The sequence below is a fragment of the Pelecanus crispus genome, chromosome 4 (genome assembly GCF_030463565.1).
Source record: "Pelecanus crispus isolate bPelCri1 chromosome 4, bPelCri1.pri, whole genome shotgun sequence".
Lineage (NCBI taxonomy): Eukaryota > Metazoa > Chordata > Aves > Pelecaniformes > Pelecanidae > Pelecanus > Pelecanus crispus.
The window spans coordinates 30,718,813-30,735,828 of record NC_134646.1 but is presented as its reverse complement, the minus strand read 5'-3'; the positions used below and the strand labels follow the sequence as shown (position 1 = coordinate 30,735,828).

At 38.5% G+C, this 17,016-nt stretch overlaps 1 protein-coding gene across 1 annotated transcript in view; it reads left to right on the top strand.

Moving 5' to 3' along the window:
- Nucleotides 1-17,016, top strand: part of BANK1 (B cell scaffold protein with ankyrin repeats 1) — a 159,486-nt gene that overhangs the window by 53,262 nt on the left and 89,208 nt on the right. Inside the window, 1 exon segment of the mRNA XM_075709458.1 lies at nt 3,152-3,272. Within this exon segment, the coding sequence (XP_075565573.1) occupies nt 3,152-3,272 (121 nt within the window).

Here is a 17,016-nt window from a genome sequence, read left to right as displayed (position 1 = left end):
GCTTTTATTTATTTTCTGTCATATTTTAAATCTTTATTCAGATAAAATGTGGGCTTTCTCAAACTCCTGACTGGCTCAGTGTTCCCTTGCAGTGTGCTTAACTTTAAATACAGTTCTACTTCTCTTGGCTTTGGTGAAGCTTCAGCATGAACTTTAGGTGTGTACTGTTGGTGGGATTTCTTGGGAGGATTTCATGGGTCTGTAGAAACCTGTGTAGGGTACATCGAAATAGGTAAATGCAGCATAGTTTGTGAGTGCTCTGCAGCAGGAATGGACAGTGAAGTAAAAGTCTCTAAACTGAATTCCTTCTTGGGTGAGGTGATCTTCATGTTGGTATGCACTGGATAGCGCAGAGTGGTCCTATTGCTAGTTCTGTTTCATTGTTATTTCTGCTATTATCTTCACGTAAGTACTGGAACAGACCCTCCTGTGTTTGTGAGATAAAAGACATTAACATAGACTTTTTTTTTTTTTTAAATAACTAAACTAGATTTTCCTACTATGTCTTTGTTGTAGAGTAGCAGAACAAAGCTGCTCGTTATGGTTTAGTTACCAAGATAGCTTGTTAAATCATTGCTTGAGCCTTCAGATTTTAGATTCCTGGAGTAACAGAAAAAATCTGAGGTGGAAAACTTGAAGCAAATTGTACTGATAACTCTGTATAAGAAGTGTATTGTGCCTGACTTGCAAATTATAGAAATGGATAGGCTGGACATCAGAAGACAGGCCTGTGAAAGCATGAGAAATTTAGCTCTAGTTTAATCTCTTCCCTTTGGGAGATCAGGCAGTCTAACTTCTGTCTTGGCAGCTTGTAAAAACTATGCTAGCTTGATGCACCTGTTTATGGCCTTGAAAATTTTGCTGCGCGTTCTGAAGTTGTGCACTCTTCTTATTTCAAGAACTTGCTCCATCTTGGATTGTGAAACGTTGTTTTATCCCATGTAAATTTGGTTGTCTGAGCACAAAGTAAGAGCTGTACACTCTTAAGGTGCTCCTCCCCCAGATTTCTGCTTGAACAAAAGGGAGAAGGAAGGGTTCCTGCCTCAGCTCATATTAAAATGAAGAGGAGGTTTGTAGGCAAGATTACCTTGAGTGCTTGCTGAAAACAGACTGTGGGGTGTTTATTTCGGTTTGATATACAAGACAGTCTGAAATTGCTCCTCAGGCATTTCAGGACAGATGATAAGAGGCAGGTGTTGTTGGGGTGTTTTTTGTTTGTTCATTTTCTTTTGAACAGAGAGGGCTAGATAGGGAGCAAGATGTGTAAGGGATATATCCCTGCTGTTTTAAATGGAAATTAAATATTACTTCAGATTTAGTTTGTCTAGAAGCCCACCTATATGTTTATTCTCTGTATAGTGGAATTTCTGTGATGCAGTTGCTTCAGTGAATACCAGTGATTTTGGGCCTCTTTCTTCATGACACAATATCTGCATATACACTAATCTGAGCTAGTTCCTGTGTTACTACTTATTTTTGTCCTACTCTAGATTGAACTGTATTAAGTTAGTACCAATGATGATACCATACCTAAGATGACCTACTTGGAATAAGAAAATAGTATGGCTTCCTAACTGAATTTTAATATTATTCCTCTTAATAATTTAAAAATATTTTTTAAATAGAATGTGGTTATTCATGTTGGGGGGGGGTGATAGATATTTGGGAGGTTTTGCATATCCTTTCTCAATTCACACTAAGTCTGGTACTCAGGATAGATCTTTATTCTAGAACAAGCTTTACAGATTTTTTTCCTAGGTGGAGGGTTTTTTTTAATGCTTACTGCTTTGCTTATTGAGGATTACATTATGTATTCATAATTATTGAATAACAACTACAGAGAACGTAATGTGACAGCACAGAAAGGGTAAATTATGGAAAGAAATAGGTCACAAGTTACTAAATATAATGGGGTTTATGTATTATAATCAATATTGGAAGGGCCAGTATTAATTATGGGAAAAATAAACAACCATATTTTACTATTTGTAGCTCCCTACCTGCACAAACTTGTCTTCTAATTCTGGGTAGGACTCAGATGAAAATTATATCCTGCCTGTGTACTCAACATTTTCTGATCATGTCACACTTATTTTCTTATTCAGTTTTAACAGCTTCGGGAATTAAACTTCATGTTTCATCAGAAGACCCCTCTGTCCTTTTCACCACAGCATGTCAGTCACAGAGTTTCTTTTTAAGTTTATATGCTAAGTGTGTCTGCAGATATCTCTGTTAGTGATCCCAGAATTGTCTTGACCAGAAACAGTTCAGCTATGGGAAGGCAAACTTTAACACAAGGCTGCTGACATCTGAGCAGCGTAAACCAACTCCTCCTGAGTGCTTCTCTGCTGTCGCTGAGCTGCTTTTGGTGCTCAGTGGAGCACAGGCTGGACTAGTGCTGTAGTACTTGGTGTAAAACATCCATACTGTTCAAATCTCTGTAGTCATGCTTCTCTTGTCACACCGAACAAAGAAGCGCTTAATTATGGTTACCTTGAGAGTCATTAGATCTTGGCCTTCTGTCCAGAAAGAGGTAATCAAAAAAAAAAAAAAAAAATCTCATGGCAGTCAGTGAGGACTTCCGTTGTCTAAAGACTTTGTATTTAGTAGGAAGCTAATCTAACTGGCTGCTATCAGTTTCTTAATCTGTCAGCAATGTTATGCCTTAGCTGATGGAACTGAAGCCATTTCCTACCTAGCAAAGTGCGCAGTCTTAATGTAAAGGTTTTGAGTAACAGAGAGCTGCTGTAGTCTTTAAACTCATCCTGAATTACTACTGTAGTAAGACCTTGGATTTATTGGCACCTCATATCTGTCAGAACAGTTCCTGGTTATTATGCTGCATTGTTGTAGCTACATCGAGAGTTCATAAACACAAACCTTCTTGTTCTTACCCTTCATCCAGAAGTTTTTAGTCATTGCTGAACTTCTTAAGTTACAATACCTGTTTTTCTTCAATTGGTTCATCTTAACATGATCCTTCTATATTATAATATCTCTTCTGTGGCTTTCAAAAACTCTGCTGCTCTTACTAAGAGTGAGTTTGTAATAAAACTGTTTTGAGTAATTTGATTCACCAGCATTCCAAGGATAAAGTTAAAAATACATATGCAACAAATGCACTAATTTTTTTTTTCTTTCTTTTAAACAGACTTCTAAATTTTCTTCTGTAGAGAAGCTGGACAATGTTCTGACTTGGTTATTGAAAAGCAAAATATCTACTTATAAATTCAGCCCATTCCAAAGTGAAGAAGAGCACCGTCAACAAGCTAGTGAGTCACTTCTTGTATGCATTGATTTTTATTACTGATGCTATGGTTGTTACTTATAAATGTTAATGAGACAATCTTTAAGTATTTAAAGCCACTAGTGAAATAGAGGAATCCACAATAAAGACAACATAACCAGGAAAAAGGGGAGAAAGAATTCTGTAAATCATTACTTTGTGACTCGGTACTATGTGTTTATACTTGTCTGGATTTTTGATCAGCTTTGAATTAACTGCAAATTGACAGCTGTACAGCTGAGCAAATTTATGCTTAGGGAGAAAATGGGCAATGAGAGACATGAGGAGATGCCTGTACATTATATATTTTTTACTAATTGCTCTTTTGCAATACAATTTAAACTTCACTTTCTCAAAGTTTGGTGACATAAAAAGAGAATCAGAAAAATTTATCTGAAGAGAATGGATGGCTTTTTTAGTTAGAACAGCACTAAACTTCTCCGTTCACTTTAGTACCTATGCATTTAACAGTTTCCATTACGTCTGGCCAAAAGATAATTATATTATTTTTAAATTAAAAAAAAGGTATCCTGATAAGTTAAAATAGGATTTGTCTATAAAGTAGACACACTATATGCACAATTCAGTAGTGTATCAACAGAAGCTACTGTTTAGTACCAAAGGGAGGGTCCCAGTTGAATTAATTAACCACTTATTAAGGATTCAAATTAGTTTGCAATAAGCCAAGAGGGTGATTATTTAGCTTGTGTTTTGAAAGCATCATTATGATGTTATTTCAGGTGTGTGTTAGACCTCAGCTTTTCTAAGAAACTTTTGGGGAAAAACAGAAGCCAACAAAATGTGTTCCCTTCTGAAATACTTAAAGATGTGTTTCAGTTGTTGCCCAACTCCTCTTTTGTGTCCCTGGACGATGGTTTTGAGAGAAAATAAGCTCAATCAAGTACAACATAACACTTATAACCAAATATAACAAGTTTTGAAGGTAGCTCCACTGTGATCACTGTCATGCTTCCTTTCCTTTTCAGTAAGGTTTCTTTGATGATAGAATTCACTCCTCTGTACTAGATAAACATGATTCCACTTCCATTCTAAAAATGAGCTTAAATGTGAGTCTAGGTTAGTGGAAGCAAACAAGTAGGATGTCAAGTGAGGCATCTGTTCGTGACATTTTCCTGTGCAAGACTGCAGGATGGAGGTGTATAGGACACATTAAAGAGGCATTCCTAATGTGAAATGGTAGTTCTGATGAAAAAGAGATTTTCTGCTTCTCTAGTAACCAGTTAGATCTGGGCACATTTTTAAATACTGATAATAATGTTTACCAACCTACAGTTCCTCCCCAAAAGGACTGTGTGGTTCAAGAGCAAGCTGACTACTTGTGAGCTTGAACCAAGCAGTGACCTTCTTAAAATTAACTGGTTTAATGTACGGCACGACAAGAAAGTACGAAGTTAGATGCCTAGATTCTTCATGAAAGAAAGATGTGGTTGCAGAGCTGGAAGCGCTCAGAATGTGGGAGGCCTAGGCTCTGATCCCCCTTCCACCTGAAAGGTATGTAAACCTGTGTCTTTGACTCCCTATAAGAGCATCCCAAACAGGCATTAGACATATCAGGTCTAATAGAGGACTAGCATCTCCTTTGTTCAGCCATTTTTATAGCATTGTATTCCTAGCACCATTTTTTCTTCCAAAGAGAAAATGTCAAAGAATGAAAACTAATTAAATACTTTTGGGAAGAAAATGAAGCTATCGGATGAAAAGCTCTTTAGCACTGAGATGAGTTATTTTTGTATCTCTGAACAGGCAGATGAATCAGCCCTAATTTCATAATTCCTGTATGTGTCGCTTTTCCCTAGTGGTCAAAATAGGCTAACTTATACCAGAAATCCAGTTGTCTGTTTCCAGAGGGAACACAGATGCTTTGCATTGAGACATACTTGGTTGAAATGGAAGCATGTCATAAGTCAGAATGCAGATATACTTTCAGCTTCTCAGTGACTACCTGTATGTGATTCTATAGGATTCCTGCCCACTTCCAAACTTTGCTTCTAAAGGCTTCAAAGCCTATTTAACTCAATAAAGAGAGCCTCTGATTAGACTTGGTATCAAATGCTTAGTTCATAAAGCTTTGAATATGTAATTTTCCTCCAAAAGCTGGAGTGAGTTTTTTGTGCATCTAGCATCTAATGGACTGTACTTAATCTTCTGGCTTTCCAGTCTGGTGTAATAGCTCTAGCTTAATAATAATACCTCTGCCTAGAGGTAGATGGACTCCTTGGAAGCTAGATGCTTCCAAAGTAAAGATGCACTCCTTTCAACCTAAACACTAAAAAAGTTTAAATCTTTTTAAACCTTATCCTTTGGAGACTGTTTCATGACTCCAGTCATTGGCATGATTACAGGAGGTGAATCTTGCACCATGAGGCATAGATAAGAGAAACCTTTCTCTGTATGGTTTGACCTTGATGCTTTATTTTAACTTTATAGCTAGCACATCAGGGTACACAGCTGATAAATTGCTGTACTTGAGAGTTCTCAATATGAACTCAAAGTGAACAAATAATGAAGAACTCATGGTTCATTTTATTGGATAACTAATGAATTGCATTGTTTGACTTCTCACAAAGTGTACAGCTGTGTGATTAAAAACTTAGGAGTGTAAAACTAAATATAAAATCTAATATGAAAAATGCACATGATGTAATCAAAGAAAAATGCAATGTGATGCTTGCCTACGTTAACAGTACTTTAGATCAAGACATCACCAGATGATGCATGTTTGCTTACATAGTTTTTCAAGAGCTGCTCCCCTCCCCAGAATGGCTGCTTAACAATTTTTCAGTATGATGAATGCAGTACTTGCAAGAGGTTGGTGTCTAGGCTGGTGAAGACAAGATAGATGGCAAAGATCAACTCTGATACCATCTTACTTTCAATGCATCTATTACAAATGTCTGAATAATCCTCCTAGCTAGCACTTTATTGGTTCACTCTTCAGTGCATAGTTTCAGAATGCCTAATTTAAGACAATCTTATAACTGTCTTTATCTTGTATGCAGAATTTCCACCAGAAATGCAATTTCATCATTCTAGGTTATAAGAACAAAAGTATGTATGTGATATTACTATAGCTCTCACTGTGTGTTTCCTATCATGTACAAACATGATCATATTTGTAGTATTTTTTCTTGCAAACCCTGAGGCCGTTTACTTGTCTTTAAGTTTCCGTTTATTCAAGTTAAGGTCATAGAGTCATAGAACCATAGTATAGTTTGGGTTGGAAGGGACCTTTAACGGTCATCTAGTCCAATCACCCTGCAACAAGCAGGGACATCTTTAACTAGATCAGGTTGCTCAGAACCCCATCCAACCTGACCTGGAATGTTTCCAGCAATGGGGCATCTACCACCTCTCTGGGCAACCTGTTCCAGTGTTTCACCACCCTCATTGTAAAAATTTTCGTCCTTCTATCTAGTCTATATCTAGCCTCTTTTAGTTTAGGACCATTTCCCCTTGTCCTATCACTACATGCCCTGCTAAAATGTTTGTCCCCATCTTTCTTAAAGCCCACTTTAAGTACTGAAAGGCTGCAGTAAGGTCTTCCCGGAGCCTTCTCTTCTCCAGGCTGAACAACCCCAACTCTCTCAGCCTGGCCTCGTAGGAGAGGTGCTCCAGCCCTCAGATCATTTTTGTGGCCCTCCTCTGGACCCGCTCCAACAGGTCTCTGTCCTCCTTGTGTTGGGGGCCCCAGAGCTGGACGCCGTACTGCAGGTGAGGTCTCACGAGAGCAGAGTAGAGGGGCAGAATCACCTCCCTTGACCTGCTGGCCATTCTTCTTTTGATGCAGCCCAGGATACGGTTGGCTTTCAGGGCTGCAAGTGCGCATTGCTGGCTCATGTCCAGCTTTTCATGCACTGGCCCCCCAAAGTCCCTCTCCACAGGGCTTCTCTCAACCCTTCATCCCCCAGCCTGCATTGATACTGGGGATTGCCCTGACCCAGGTGCAAGACCTTGCACTTGGCCTTGTTGAAACTCATGAGGTTCACATGGACCCACTTCTTGAGCTTGTCCAGGTCCCTCTGGATGTCATCCTGTCCCTCAGGCATGTCAGCTGTACCACTCAGCTTGGTGTCATCTGCAAACTTGCTGAGGGTGCACTTGATCCCACTGTCTATGTCATTGATGAGGATATTAAACAGCACTGGTCCCAGTATGGACGCCTGAGGGACACCACTTGTCACCAATCTCCATCTGAACTTTGAGCTGTTGACCACGACCCTCTGGATGCAACCATCCAGCCAATTCCTTATCCACCAAACGGTCCACCCAGCAAATTGATATCTCTCCAATTTAGAGAGAAGGATGTTGTGGGGGACTGTGTCAAAGGCCTTACAGAAGTCCAGATAGGCAACATCAGTAGCTCTTCCCAGTTGGAGACTTCAAACACTTGATGACAGGCTTTGTGTCTAGTTCCTTGTTTAATATGATCTTTTCTGAATGACTGGTCTGTTACACCCAGTCTATTACATCAATATAACCAGGTCTCATAAATGTGTGTGAATAGCTGTCTCTATACTAGCATATATATATATGCAAGCATGCCTATAAACAAGATGTGCTTAGGGTAAAATCATCCATTGTTATTTCTCAGGGGTAGACTCAAGTAGAAATATTTTCAGTATTCCTATTTCTTTTAAATAGTAATAAAAAAAGCAAGATGTCCTGATAAACTTACTATGTTGCCATAATAGCTAACAGAAAAACTTTACCTGCTTAGGATAGGTATATCACTGGATATAATTATTTCTGATTTTCAAAAGGTGCCATGGATCACAAATATATATTCTTAAATTTGAATCTCTTGCCATCTAAGCAAGGAGAATTGTTTGAGCAGCACGTCAGACTGTGAAGTTCCTTGCAATAAGAAAACCTGGGGCTATAGCCCTGCAAGCACTTTTAACATCTATGTAATGTTCATTCTCTATGGGACCTCACTTGCTGGACTACGTGCAGGAAGGAAATTACATCTCTGCCTAGAAGGAGGCAATGATGATGCTATGTCTTTACTTGTTGTTTGATCCTCTCTAAAGCTTGTCAGTATTGTTCAAAAGAAATTGGTTTTTAGAAGGCAGCAATTGGAAATGGTAAAACCATAAATCTGTGATGATTTTTTTTACAAACCATGGTTTCCAATGATAGCCATTGGAATGTATTTTGCCCTGCATAAGATGAGTTTCAGTTGCTTGCTTTTGATGAGGTATCCTATTGTAATAGTTATTGTAGTAACCAAAAAGTAAATGAGGCATCTCTACCAGAAAAATATTGTTGGAACTGCTGTATATGTAAAAGCTTGTCAGAAATAAAGTGCACACTTCAGACCTGAACTGTGCCTTTTTTTGTTTCAATTGCTTTTTTTTGTTGTTGTTGCAGGGTATGTTTTGTGTAGCTCTAAAGAAGATAAAAGTATCTGAATGTTGCCAAAATATATTTAGGATTATGCATGGATATTACCTACTAGCAGTATAGAAGAATTAAGACAAATACTTTTATTCAGCTTATCAAGGGGAAGTATGTTTTAGTAATGAGTGCTATTTAAAGAGATTATTTTGCAGTCTCTGAGGGGGACCACTGGAAGCCCAATCAGATGAGAAAGCTAAATGCATGACTGAATAGGAGCCACTGGAAAAACATTGTGTTTAACAGCAGCATTAACTGAAAGAGCAAAGGCGTGTCTGAGATTTTTAGTGGTGGTGTCCTCCATCCCTTGTGGAAGCATGTAACTAAAGCTGGAGGTTCTGTCCTGAATATTGTACATTCTGTACGAAACTGATTTCAGGGTACCTTGTATAATGTATTATTCCTTTATATTCTGGTAATAGAATCTATTCAAAACATGCTAGCAATTCCAAACTCATATTTCAAAACTTTTCTTGAGCTTGGGAAGCTCTGATTCTGCTCTAGAATCCTCAGGTTTGGGAATTCTTGGTGCATTGATTCCTGTCCATGATGGCAGTTTATTTGAGGAAAACATGTTTCTTTTTCCACTATTAATCAATTTTCCTTTTTTTACAAGTTATCTGTTACTATTTCTCTGATTAAACTTTGAGGGTTATCAGAAGTCCTGAATTTACTCTTTTTGTAGAAAATAGTGCTTTTTTTGTCACCTAACACTGCTAGCAACATAAGAGGTCCTATCCTGATTTCTGTAATTCTTTCAGGCTCAAACATCTATCCCAAAAGAAGAAATAGTCTTGTTTTTTAGCTGCTAGTGAAACAATGGGAGGAAAGATAGACTGGGGGAGAAGAAACAGATGGGGCTTTAAGTATTTCTTCGGTTTAATTGATATTGACACTGTAGAAGTCATTTTAAGTGTCTATTTAAATTGCTATAAAAAAAAGTAATGTCCTGTATCAATAATTTGGGAAATAAAAGAAGGATGTCTTACAAGATCTGCAGAAATATCACTGTAGGCTGTTCTGTTTGTTACTGCAATTTTATGAAAATTCCCGCAGGCTGAGACAGTGCTACAGTACAGTAATATTAGATTTTATGCCCTGTTTTATAGCTGAGGTGTTCCAGAATGCTCTGCAGAGAAGAGTAGAGAAGGGATTATGACAGGACAAAACATAGAAAACAGCAATTCCCTCGACCTTGTGTATGTCAACTAAAACTTTAATTAAAAGCAAGCACTGGCCTCAAAGTTAGTTGAAAGTTGAAGAAGCCACCTTAATGCACTTAAAAATATGTCGCTTGTGGTCTTTCTCTTTAACCTTTCCTTCCCACTTATGATCACCAGCTAACTAGTTCTTAGTGTAGGTGCCAAACAGTGGCAACTTTTCTCTGTTAACATTCTTCATTAAAGGACTGCTACTGAGTAAAAGCTGTTCATTTCTAGTTACCCTAATAACTACTACTTTTGTCCAGTTCTATGTATTTAGCTGAAATGTATCAGTTGTTCCAGTTTCACAGCTGATAAAAGTCCAGCAATTTTTCCCAATTCAGTGTGACAAACTTAGAAGTTCAAGAATGGTATTTTCTGCCTGAAGCATGTGTGCTTCCAAATAATTGCAGCCTCTTCCTACTGTGTATAATAGAAAACTTCAGTTAAAGCAGTTAAACACAGTACGGTGGAAAATTCTTTACAGTAGAACATCTAATTTGTCTTAAGAGCTCACTGAATTTTTGTGAATTGGCAATTAAGTGAACAATTATGATTTAAAAAAAAAAGAAACACATATAGATCTTACAGTGGGTTATTCTTACTTGGTTATTTTGACAATGGTACCCTTAATTGTCATTGACTTTTGCTGTAGAACCTGGAGGAAAGAGATAACTTCTTCACCTTTGTCAGGTGACTTGGGAGGAATTTAAACAGTTAGTGGTGTCTCTTTTCAGAATGAGGGGAAAAAGAAATACTAGTAGCCTTCAGTTGTCTCTTTTGAGGTTATTAACCTTACTATATTTTTTTAATTTGGGGGAGGAATTTCTGAGAGGTCAAGTCCGACAACATCTTTTTCCCTGCACTGCATGGGTGGAAAAGCCATTAGCTTATACAGGGCAGAGAATGACTGCTGGTACCACAGCTGCATACAGAAATGGGCATTGAAGTGTTACTGAGGTTGTTGAAGGAACAGCAGCCACCTCAGCCATTGGTATAGCATTTACCAAGGGAGTGGTTGTACCAGGGTGGCCTCAAGTAGTTCAATAGTTCAAAGTTTTCTATCAGCAAGACTTAGAAAGTTTGGCCCTTGAAGACCACATCCTATTTTGTGTAAGTGCCGGGGGCTGCCAGTTGTGTTGCCTGAAAAGGCTTTGCAAATCAGTGTTAAAAGCTGTCTTAAATTGGTGGAGCTCAGTATGATCATCTGATGGTCCTCACAATAACTTTTTGCCTTGTGTCACAACTTGATGGCACCAGGCTTCTGTTTCATGGGCAGAAGAAATTAAATCTGTCTATTTGAACCACTCAATAAAGCCTTTGCATGCATCTGCTCTAATGGGCAACCAATCCTGCACAACACTGAAACAAGATGTGGAGGTCCTCCCTTTCTGAGAGTAAGGCTGGTGGTGCTGTAGCGACTGAAGATGACACGTGGTTAGTGCCTGCGGATTGAGGGCTTGCTTATTTTCTATATTATCAGTATACCACCATATATTGATACCTGGAAAAGATGTAGTTATGAGGCATTTAGTGGGTGGAAAGGCAAGATGACAAGTCAGGGTCCTCCTAATCCCAGCTGGTGATCTACGTAACTAAAGGAAAAATGGTGCACATCTGTGTCTCTTGAACCTGAAGACACTCTTGTGGCCAAAGGTGTTGAGACAAATGGAATGGAATCTCAAAACCCAGGACCAATAGACAAAGCTGCATACTTGCTTTCCCCACAAGTTTCTGGTGTTTGTGTGGCGCTCTCCCTCCACACCACGTCGTATATATGAACCATCTGTGGAAGTAGCTGGTACAGTTTTATGTCTGAAACTGCTCATGGCTGATTGGAATGCAGGAACAGCTGTCATCGTGGTTGTAAGCTTTATCCTCCTGCATCATTTGTTGCTGAATCTCTAACTCTGCGGCAGCAACTGGATCAATCTCATGCCTAGCATTAATTCCTTGAGGGGAAGGGAAAAGAAGTCTGAACAGAGCTTTCTCTGCTTCTAATCCCAACCTTGTTAGTACCCAGCCTAGGCTGGAGATAGAATATTATTATGCTCAAAAGAAAGCAGCTGAAGTCCAAAGTGCTGGGAATAGTATGATGTTGTGGTTCAGTGATGTTTGGATTCCTTAAATGAAGAGTCTCCGCAGGTGGTCTCTTGAGTTAGAAGCCTGTATTTCTTGTCAACAGAGAAGAGTTTTCGGTTCTTCATTTGGGAGCAGGTACGCCTGGCTGAGGAGAGCACCATGGTGAGGGTTTTTTTTTAGCCGTGTTTTGCCAGCTTAGGGTGGTAGGACTTGTGTGACAGGAGTCAGCTATTTTCAGAGAGCTCTTTGCTCTTAATGCATCTGTACAGTAGGAAGGCCCAGAAGCCATGCGTGTGCTCATCTGATGTGCATTTTTTCTGGAAAATGTCCATGTAACCACTGTACTGTATGAGGCATTTCTTTGCACAACAAAATAGGTCTTGGGTTCTGTTCATTTTGAGCAGAATATAAACCCCCAAAAGTTCAGTAACATCTGAAGGGAAGGACTTGAAAGTTTTGAATGTGGCTGTATATTGTGTTTTATGATCATGTCCACTAGCTAACAGTGATGCTACGCATTATGTTGCGTGGCCTGGCAAAAATCCAGTGTTTTGTCAATACTGTATTTTGCTAAACCTTTGCTGGGAAGAAGAGTGCGTTCATATTGTTATGTTACTAAAAAGGAACTGTGTTTAATTTCATGGAAGGCTCATGGCTAAAAAAATCTGGTCATAGAAAGCACAAACTACATATTTAGCAATACAAAATATTTCAGGCAGCCAGTTCTACTCTGTATTACTTGTAATAACAGTAACCAATAATGGTATAAATGTGGTGATTTTTTTTTTCCCCCAGAAAATTCAATTCCTGTTAAAATTGCTATTATGCCATCATTTTTTTGTACTACTAAAAGACTTCCAATTCAAGGGTCAGTTATTTATTTATTTATAGATAGTAAAGCCATATTTATTATAGAAATTGATTTCAGCATAGTATTTAAATTTAACTGTAACAATAGATATTGCAGGGAGAGCTCTTGAATGAAATTAGGAGATAGGCAACAATAACTTTCTAATCTTGATGCAACTTACGTTATTTGTCCTCTCTGGACTTGGGGTGTTTTGATGGCACTCTTGTCTGTTGCACCTGTTTTAAGTATGGGGTGGAAATTCGTACTGTGAAAGTCATTTGAATTACTCTGTGAACAGAACTTTCCCTTTTATGCTTGTTTTTGAAGTGGATGCTGTGAGAAGATAGAAAAGATTAAATTATTTATAATGACTGTCAGTAGATTTATGTCTTCCTCAAGATTTGTATCCTGGAATTAATACCTCAATAATTAAGTTCAGTGTTTAGATTTAACACACTCCCAAGAAAATAATGTAATCCTTGTAGCTTCTTTGTTCAGAGTTGTAATAGTGATGTTAGCATTGATGCTTGTTTAAAATTAACCTTTTTGGAAATTGTTTTTCAGTTTAAGATCTCGTTGGATCTTGTAAAAAAAAAAAAAAAAAAAGAAAAAAGAAAAAAAAGAAAAAAAAAAAGAAATCCCTCTGCTAGTGAATAAAAACAGTCCTGCTTGTATCTGCATATACGCATGGAATTTTGTTGCGTTGTTGCACAAAGTTGCTGACTGATAGGTTGGCATGTAGCAATAGCGCTTTCCTCAATGGCTCCTTCAACTATAGTCATAACTAGAACCAACATTTTGAAGCTGTGTGATTGTATAACAGAGCTCACGTAGCCCAAGTAGTTGTGAAGGTATACAGGTCAGATTTGTCTGAATACTTATTCTGAAAATAAGAAACAAATTAAATTATTTCTATCTCTTGTTCTTAGTGAAAGTGCTTTAATATTGTTCATGTGGTGTTAAAAACATTTGTTTCACTTGTGTCTTTTTTGAGTATTATGTAAAAGATCTCAGTACCAGTGCTGCTGTTAAAGTTTTCATACCTGAAGATAGCCTTTTTTCCTACTTACTGCAAGAAGTAATTTTTAAAAAAAAGTTTGTTTTAGGAAATTGTTTTATTGATTTTTACCATCCTCCATGGCTGGCTGAGGTATTTCATTTGTTAATGATGTATGCTCCTGTTAATGTTCAATGTATGTAAGTGTAGCAGTCCTGCTTGAATATCAAATCCAGCTAGGGAGGCGTTGAGTGGTGACCAGAAAAAACAGCTCAACTGTGAAGGAGCTGAAGGAAGGGATTTTGGAGTTGCTTGTGGGATACCTCTTTTTTGTGTTCCTTTGTTCTAGGCTTATATCTGAGTTTTCAGGCTTATGAATACCACTGACTCTTTTTCTCTTTATATTGATGAAGAAATTGTAGCATCCAGTCCATTGGTAATACAGACTGGATTCCCCTTTCGGTTTTGTAACCAATTGTTTCAGGTTTCATTAGTATGAGTGAAAATTCTTTCAGAGCGTGTTATTAATACTTTGTTAAGGCTCTTTTTACTGACTATATTTGACCTTCTAGAGTCTGCTAACAGGATGCAGACTATTGATTAGAGTTCATGTAATTTGGTCTTTAAAATTACTACTCAACACCTATTTCATTGCTGGACATCTTTAAAAAAAAAAAAAAAGGCAAAAACCAAGCATTAAGAAAAGCAATTTGATGATGATTTGTGGATTTTTTTTTGAAATATTAGCTTAGGCTTGGACACTTTTTTTTTTTGCTTAAGAGAATCCTGTGTAATGTGTAAAAGTACTTAGCTGTACTACGCTGTCAGCTGTACTAGCATAGTACAGATGTACTATGCTGTCGTCCCAGCCTTAGAATTACTTGCATACATTTTTACTGCTCATATGACAGCTCCTTAAGATGGTATACATTTGCCTTTTTCGGGGGGGGGGGGGGGGGGGGGGGGTAGTTTTTCCCTTCAGTTAGCAAAGTATAGACAAAAATAAGAACTCAAATGGCTATACTCTGGGGTAACATTTATAGTTCTTCTAATTACAGAATTAAGTCCAGTTTGTGGAACTTCAGCTAAAATGTTGAGCAGTATGGAGTAAAGAAGTTGCGTGTAGCACCTACTTCTCACAAAAACATTAGCTGCTGTACAGTTTTAAGATTGCCTATGGCAATTGAAAGGATGTTAAAGCACACTGCAAATACAAAGGAATATGAGCTGAAACACATACCTTTGTCGATAGAAGCTCAGCCTGCCAAGGTTCCTAAAATAAGTGACTTGATTGACACAGGTGCTGTGTATTTACAGTTTCTTGGTTGAACTTTTGGTTGCCTGCTGGAACTAAAAGTCGGGCAATGCTCAGTTTGTTTAAAAATCAGTTTGGGGTTGTAATGTAACTTCCAACTACAATGTAGCCCACTCAAATACCTTGTGTCAAAACAATATTGGAGTGGGATAGTGGTGGAATATTCTTTGTCCAAAATGCAGTCAAGAATTGTCCTAACAATTTTTCTGGTCGATCGGTACTTGGCTATGCCTATTCCAAGAACTGTTTTTGTTCCTTGAATCCTTATATGTAGTGGTAGGGTGAGGTTTTACTCTCTCCCATATCAACATTCTGCAGGAGCAAAAAGGGGAGTGGGGGGAGGTACACAAATTCACCACTGCTGAGCCAAATTTTAATATGTAGAAGAATGTAAAAATGAGAAAGTTTGTTAAAGACTGGCAGTGAAGAGGATTCTGAAAGGAGTCTTTACTACTGCTAAGTCTTTCTTCCAGCACACAAAAGGCTGAAAATGTGCTGGCTATCCTGTAGGACAGCTGATGACTCAGATATAAAAGAGAACTCAAGAAAGGTAGAACCACCCATGTAGATTCCCAAGCTGTAGTCCTGGTTGGGAGACACGTGGAAAGAGACTGTCTGGAGTTGAAGGCATCATGAAGTTACAGCGAAAATGGGCAGATTGAGTGCAAAGAAATTACCGGGACTAACTGGTATTCATTAAGAGCTCTGAGGAAATTTGAAAGTAAAATAGCTGGATTTCTAACAGTAGTTTGCATTTTTTCAGTTCTGTAGTACTAGAAGATGTAACTGTGATGCCAAAACCCAATTTCTCTGGGGACCTTGAGAACTAGAAGCAGGTTAATGTGTTGTCTCTACCTGACAAATTAATAGAAATCGTAATAAATTAAATTTTCTGTAATGTGAAGTCTTGCTATATAGATTTCTTGTATTTTTTGTACTAGTCAGCAAACCTGATCAAGTCAGTAATTGATTGGGCATGGATGAATAACTGGCCAAAACCAGGAGGCAGACAGTTGGAAAAATCTTATGCTAATGGTAGAAAGTATTCAGGGTTTACTACTGGAGAAGGGCTAATTGGGAAAAAATATGAGGGGAAGGCCTTATGAGATTTAGTAATTATGCAGTAAAAGGTCAGATGATATTCATTGTGGGTAAAAACAAAGTGATGCAAGTGGAAAAAGCAGTCCTATGTTGTCATACAAAATGAGAGGCTTTGGGCGGGCTATTAGCACTGAGGAATCAGACCACTGTGCTGGTTTTGGCTGGGATAGAGTTAGTTTTCTTCACAGTATCTAGTATGTGGCTATGTTTTGGATTTGTGCTGGAAACAAGTGTTGATAACAGAGGGATGTTATAGTTATTGCTGAGCAGTGCTTACACAGAGTCAAGGCCTTTTCTGCTCCTCACCCCACCCCACCGGCAAGCAGGCTGGGGGTGCACAAGAAGTTGGGAGGGAACACAGCTGGGACAGCTGACCCCAACTGACCAAAGGGATATCCCACACCATATGACATTATGCTCAGCATATAAAGCGGGGGGAAGAAGAAGGGGGGGGGGGGATGTTTGGGGTGATGGCATTTGTCTTCCCAAGTAATGGTTACGTGTGATGGAGCCCTGCTTTCCTGGGCATGGATGAACACCTGCCCACCAATGGGCAGTAGTGAATGAATTCCTTGTTTTGCTTTGCTTGCGTGCGCAGCTTTTGCTTTACCTCTTAAGCTGTCTTTATCTCAATGCGTGAGTTTTCTCACTTTTACTCTTCTGATTCTTTTCCCCCATCCCACTGTGGAGGGAGTGAGCAAGCAGCTGTGTGGGGCTTAGTTGCTGGCTGTGGTTAAACCACGACAGCCATGCAGTTCCATGATA